Genomic DNA, 7,447 nt, shown 5'->3' on the forward strand with positions numbered 1-7,447 from the left:
TTGTTTAAACATAATTGAACGATTTAAGGCCAACAGTCAATCCTCATTATTTTAATGAATATATACTGCTTCTATGTTCAATAGAGAATATGCAGGTCGTGTAAGAACTATATATTGAAAATGTTGTGTGTTTATTTGATAATAATAATAAGTTTAAGCATGTGTGAACCATACAATGCCAACAGTCAATATGCCGAAATATGTTTGTGGCATGTATAATTTTAAGACTATCCTTGAAATTATATGTGAATAATAAATCAGCGTTTGCTATCAAAACAACTTTATTAGTATGACATTTTGTAGGTATTTGCGTTAGCACTGCACTAAAGCATATTTTTAACAGCCATAGATAACGATACAAAAGTTCAAATCTCAATTTTTCTTATCACATTCAGTACATTTACGCGTATTTGAATGAGTACAAATCCGTATCATTTATTGTTTTGATTCAACCATTAGAGTCACAATAAAGAATAAGGATTTTTGTTTGCATCATATGTTTTATAAGAAAAATTAAATTTCAGACTAAATCATAGTGGTGTTCTTTGTATAACGCCTTACAAAATAACGTTGTCATTCCGATAAAAATTGAAACCGACAGAAAAGAAATGTCACTATAATTATATAGCTTACAGTCTAGACATGTTGGATAAAAGGGAATGGTGGATATAGTTGCTGTAAATAGTTGTTAGTTGCGGTGACATGTTATATGCTTCTTATTTAGCAATGAACAATTAAACGACTGCAGAAAACATTGTTACACTTTGCATATTTTAATCATGAGGTCACAAAGTAATTCCGTTTGAATACCTATATGCATTTTGTCTTGACATAAATGATTAATATAGTTTTTCATGAATTGAGGATATACAACTAATCATGAATTGAGGATATACAGCATTAGTTGTAAAGACAAAATGACAGTTTCTAAATACATAGGTTTCCTTTAAAACAGGAAATGATATGTTGAACAGTCATAAGAGAAAAGACAAGCAGAGTGAGAAAAAGACAAATATTTAAGAATGCAATAAACCAGCTAATTTTATTAAATGTAAAGTTTTCAAATTGTTACAGAAATGTTAACTGTTTCATAGAGTTTACTTAAAAATATTGCATCCTTTAAGTGTATGATAAAAGAATCATAATAAAAGAAAAATGTTAGAACCACTATATCTGTTTTGAGTAAATGTCAGAAAAAGAATAGATAAATTTAGTAAAAACTGAATTCTAGTTATTTAGGCTATATGCAATTTGGTCTAAGATTTTCAATGTCTATTGCGTATAATTACTGAAATATTTTTAACATAGATATACACTTTCTTAAAGGACGTCAAACTTTATTAAACTTTAGCAACGTGTTATTTATAATTCCTGCCTCTTTATCAGTCTTGAGTTTTTGTGTAAAAAAGTTTTTGGCTCTTTGGCAATGTGACACTGCTAATTCTGTCAACCTCATACTACAAAAAATAGAGGACTTTCTTTGTACTTAATTTTGTATAAAAGATTATAAATCCAAATGTCTGTTGTGTATAATTCTTGTTTGGAACCGTTGTAACTTGGCACATTTTGTAATTCTTAATGCATTTCAAACAAATAAAACTCCATTCATTTTCACTAAAAGCTAAGTTAGTATTCTGTCCATTTTATGATACTTGTGGGCTTTGATTTGTGTCAATCCAATGTGTTATTGAAAGATTTTGCTCATTTATATCTGAAATAATATTTTTGAAAAACGGTACTTTTCTGTTGGATGTTATAGATTATATTACATTTCTTTACTGAAAAAAAAACATACATTTGAAAACTAAGATTGAACATTGTACGTAGAATGTATTTATAAATTCATAATAAGATATGAATGTTCCATCGTTCTATATTATGAACATCAAACCACGATTTTAAATACACGCCTTTTAAACCAATTAATAGATTATTGCTATGAAAAAAGGATGTTTTTCGAAAAGAAAAAATTCTGTTAGAATCATTTCTATGAAATTATAACTTGAACCTTGATAAGGCTCGAAAAGGGCTGCTTCTAAAAAAACTTTCTTTTTTTCCTTTGCAAGGTTTTTAGTTTGAACGTTTTGGTTTCCACGGTGACTTCTTTTCTTTTCCTTATCTATTTTGTCGTACGAAATTCTTTTCCAACTACCATTTGATATTATCAAAACATGTTATTTTTAATGCCATGAAAGGGGCAGAAATAGTTATGATTTGCACACCGCCCTCTGCATAGAGTTGTTTTTACAAAAACAGAATACTTAATTTTTACATTTCTTTCATAATAAAAACATAAATCATTTATCTAATAAACATATTATATTTCCAGATGGATTTGGTTGTGAAAGGAATAAATGATTAAGGGATGAAATAAAAAAGATTTTATAACAGCAATTTACCTATTATAATAGTATCGATTTTATTTTCTATTCTTTCGCGATAGTTTATAAATCTATATTTTTACATAAGTCAACTTGTAAATGTATGCCTAACATTTGAATTCGTTGTTGATTCCAAGACGATTTCAATCTTATCTTATACTTTGTTCTGAAATATTTCCCTATCCACACCATCTCAGTTTTATCAAAATAAACATTAACAAGAAAAGTGTGCAACGTCTGATAAGATTTTCAAAAATTTATTTGATGACTCACTTGATTGTCGTGTCATCTGCAAATTGATACAATTAATCTTCCACAATGTTAATGTTTATTCATTTAATGATTTTGTCATCTGTAATTCTTAGGCTTACAACTTTAGCACATGATAATAAAGATAAAACATGAAAGAGAATCTCCTTGTCGCCAGCCTCTACCTACTTTTACAAAATCGTAAAAAATATAATAAATCCTTTGCGATGTTGTAAAAATGTAAAGTTACATAAAATACCAGCAAATTAACAATTACAATTTTAAAATAAGATAAATAAATTTTAGCGGCGGAGCGAAAACTCGAATGAGCGGTGTTTCGAATAGATGTTTACATGAATAAACAGTTGAATAGGCATTTTATACTAAATAAACAAAGAATAAGAAAATTTAAAATTTCCATATTTTCATTGGACAAAATGGTAGGGCATATATTTGTATGTTTTCCATTTCTCTCTTGGTAAGAATACAATCAGTCGTATTATTCCAAAAATCCTTTCCTTTATCCTTTTCCAGTTTGAGCAAAAAGACTGAAAATTCTGTAAATTAATGCAATTTTTATGGCAAGTGTCAAGGTAAAAAAGATAAGATAAGAGAAACGGTTGTGTGATAAGAGATAGCCCATTTCGCTTTATTCTATATTTTATGCTTAGCCGAGCATTTTAATGACAATGACCGAAGATACCATGTGATTCACAGTTAAGAGTTGGAGCACACGGACACACCTCGTGCGTGTTTGTGTTCACATGAGAATGGTAACAGAACTCCCCTTGCTGTCTGAACGGTTTGCAAGCAATCTGATATGCTGGTTTTGGTCCAGTGTATTCTGGAATATATGCAAGACCCTGAAAAATAAAATATACTGTATCAATGATTTTATCACCTTAATTTTGAAAATGAAGTCTGCTTTAGCAGATGTTTAGGGCATAACAGAAAAAGCACTTTTAAAAGAAATCTCTCCTAAACAAACTCAATAAAACGAGTCTGTAATGCTCATCATAATTACTATACTGTTGTTAATTAATTCCGAAGGATCACATATTTCCAAATTAAATCTTGGCTATACATGACACAAGTGTTTTAAATTTAGGATATATAAAGAAATAAAGTTCATTTAGTTTGAATATATTTACCTCTTTAACACAGCATTTGCCGGTTGGGCATGTCGAGTCATCACCAGGGGTACAATTATCTACAATTTCTACTAAGGTGCCATTGATTGTCGTAAGGCTCCCATTTGTCGTGTGCTGTTTGAAGAAAAAAGTAAGTCACAAAAAACCTATTTATTAACTAACATAATAAGGATGAAGTTAATGAATAATTGATCTTAAATAGCTGCAAACATTATACATTGTAGGTTGGTCCAAACATTAGAATAAAATCATATTGATCTCACTGGTTGTGATATCATTTACTGGCTGAATTTCTCCAATGTTTATATATAATCAAATCATTTTTAATGACCATACAGCGAATACTATATATTATATTATGAGCGCGAGAATCATATCTACTTGATGTAGTATCATATTCACTGGATGAATTAGATTTTCCCTATTTAAAAAATGAATCAGATTTTTATTCAATATCCAAACAGCATAGACTATTAACAATGCATGTGGTTAAAAATCAATTGTTGCATTTTGTTCTTTTTTTTGGCATCTTTCTCGACTCCAATCAAGTATTTCACAATAATAGTTACAGGTGACGCCGAAGTGATAAGTTCATTGCTTACTTTTGTTTACGCATCGTTCCCATTAAATGTCTGACGTCATCTTTAAGGTGTGACATTTACCGCGATTGAATTATAACAATTTATCGCTTCTGTATGATTGATCATTATAAGGCTTCGCTTGTTGGGATATTTTAAATGTTTGGCTGATCATATCATAAAACAATTTTTGACTAATGATCCATTGACTAAAATTTATGTTGACCTCGGCTATGACATCAACATCATATTCAATGACTCACTCGTCTATAATTCCATTATATTCACCGACAAACATATTTATGTGACACTATTTATACATGTATCTGTCTGTATAACTGTATGTTTGAAATTAATGACTAAGCAATTGTAAGAAAACTTTCTTTCAATAGTAGAACAAAATGTAAAATGCCGTTAAATGTAAAAAAAATATGCACTTACTGTCAAAACAAGAAACACCTGCAATATAAATATAACTCGAGAAAACATGACTTTTTTGTACTATATCCAGTTTATCAATACTGTGTTCTAACTTATATACCGACTTCTTATCAGTTGCCAAATTAATGGTGCCATTAGGTCACAAATTGTATGACAAAAGTCATGAAATTGTAAAAATAGAAATACATCAATAAACCTTATTAAACAAACCATTGATCGACCTCTTATGTATTTCTTATCTTAGAAATAATAATACAAGCGTTATTCAATTTATAGCATGGTCTTTGTTACAGTATCAATTCTTTCAAAATTATGCGTTTATTTAGATAAATTATAATGAAGATGATATAATAAAATAATTCCTTTACATTGAGAATGATGAGTTTAAGTATATGAGTTTAGTTTTATAAAAGCAATAACACAAGTTTGAACATTACAAACATTTTAATGTAAAACTAATATTGTATTCCAATTAAAATGTCGTCATATTCTTAATTTAAGAAAATAAGTATAATATTGATAAGCAAGTTTGCGTACAAACTATCATGTTTATAGAATAAGTATTAACATGTTAGAATATCAAACAATGCAAAAGACGAACTTGCAGATTCCCTTCCCAAAGTATTCTATTGTCTAGTCGGTTAAGGTTTTGTTTTTTTCCGACTCGTATGAATATTTGATGTCTTTAAATATCGAATTTCCAATCCCCAGCTCAATCCCAAAGTCTGAAGGAGTTGTCATTGCATGTTTTGTCGTGTGAAAAAAAGGAATTGCATAAGCATTTTCTTTTTATTCTATTTTTGCATGTCGTAATCATATCACTGTCTGGTAATAAGTATAAGAAATATCGTTTATAAATCACATGCTTGTACTGATAATACTGTAAAAGCGGATAATCATTTGACAACCTCAAATTTTCGGTCCTTTTCACCCACATTCGGATGTTTTTTGTTTGTTAGGTTTTTACGTCCCACCAACAAAAAAAATACAATCTCTGTTTTTTTTTTTTTTTTTTTTTTTTTTTTTTTTTGCTTACATCTTAAGTCACGAACTATTTTGAATCTAAATTCAGTCCGAGATGATTGTGGATAATCGTGGAGGTGTTTCGGTGAGTCATTTGATAATGTTTTCTGCAAGAAAGTACAGATTTTTTAAAAATTATCTTAAATGCTCATATACAAAACTGACAATTTTAATTTTTGTGTCATCATAATAGTACAGTTTACTGAAAATATAATTAAAAAGAACGGGATTTTTCCTGAAAAGTTTAACTTATGTAAGATCATTAGATCAAGTACATGTATATGCTTTTAAAAAGAAAATGGATAATACTTACAACCTTTTATTTTTAAGAACTTTCTACCATTTCCCACCCTCTTACGGCTGAATTTGCTAAAATCAATAAAGTAAAATTAACGACAATTTCGAATCGAGGTTTTTCTTTTTTTTTTGGTATAATCATATTAAGAGTTTTTCTTCAGTACCTCTCGGGCATTTTCCTCATGTTCATTCTTTCATTCAGATGTCAAAATTAGGTCACGCATCTGAATTTCAAAGTGTTTTTAGAATCATGCAAGAGACATGTGATTATCTGGCATCTATATGTTTTTGATCATCTGACCACGAAGTGGTCAAGGTGAGCTATAGTGATGGGGCTATGTCCGGCGTCCGTCGTCGTGCGTCGTGCATCGTTCGTCGTCAACAATTGGGTTGTTGACAGTCTAGCAGTCACAGTTTTGATTGGATCATTGTCAAAATTTGTCATAATGTTTGTCTCAATGAAATACAAATCGAGTTCGAAGATGGGTATCTCGAGTCAAAAACTAGGTCACAGGAGCTAAAAATAGAAAAAGCTTGTTAACACTCTAGTGGCTGCAGTTTTGATCCAAATATTCTGGAAATTTGTCAGGAAGGTTGTTTTGATGATTTCTAGGTCAAGTTCGAAGATGGGTCATCTCCGGTCAAAAACTAGGTCACAGGAGCTAAAAATAGAAAAAGCTTGTTAACACTCTAGTGGCTGCAGTTTTGATCCAAATATTCTGGAAATTTGTCAGGAAGGTTGTTTTGATGATTTCTAGGTCAAGTTCAAAGATGGGTCATCTCCGGTCAAAAACTAGGTCACAGGAGCTAAAAATAGAAAAAGCTTGTTAACACTCTAGTGGCTGCAGTTTTGATCCAAATATTCTGGAAATTTGTCAGGAAGGTTGTTTTGATGATTTCTAGGTCAAGTTCGAAGATGGGTCATCTCCGGTCAAAAACTAGGTCACAGGAGCTAAAAATAGAAAAAGCTTGTTAACACTCTAGTGGCTGCAGTTTTGATCCAAATCTTCTGGAAATTTGTCAGGAAGGTTGTTCTGATGATTAGATGGGTCATCTCCAGTCAAAAACTAGGTCACAGAAGCTAAAAATAGAAAAATCTTTTTAACACTCTAGTGGCTGCAGTTTTGATCCAAATATCCTGGAAATTTGTCAGGAAGGTTGTTTTGATGATTTCTAGGTCAAGTTTGAATATGGGTCGTCTCCAGTCAAAAATTAGGTCACATTGCCCAAATATGGAAAACCTTTTTAACACACTAGAGGTCACATTTTTGACTCAATTGTCATCAAACTTGGCCAGGATGCTTGTCTAAGACATTGCTTTGATGCG

The 7,447-nt window shown here is 30.5% G+C and overlaps 1 protein-coding gene across 1 annotated transcript; it reads right to left on the bottom strand.

Moving 5' to 3' along the window:
- Positions 1-3,250: 3,250 nt before the first annotated feature.
- On the bottom strand, positions 3,251-4,881 carry LOC132718821 (uncharacterized). The gene is made up of 3 exons (XM_060702559.1): positions 4,801-4,881; positions 3,782-3,895; positions 3,251-3,493 (listed from the first exon to the last, which is right to left on the bottom strand). The coding sequence occupies exons 1-3, from the start codon at positions 4,846-4,848 to the stop codon at positions 3,311-3,313; spliced, it is 345 nt and encodes a 114-aa protein (XP_060558542.1). The 5' UTR covers positions 4,849-4,881; the 3' UTR covers positions 3,251-3,310.
- Positions 4,882-7,447: the final 2,566 nt, after the last annotated feature.

Source organism: Ruditapes philippinarum, unplaced genomic scaffold, assembly GCF_026571515.1.
Source record: "Ruditapes philippinarum isolate M1 unplaced genomic scaffold, ASM2657151v2 ctg1418_1_1_1_1, whole genome shotgun sequence".
Taxonomy (NCBI): Eukaryota; Metazoa; Mollusca; class Bivalvia; order Venerida; family Veneridae; genus Ruditapes; species Ruditapes philippinarum.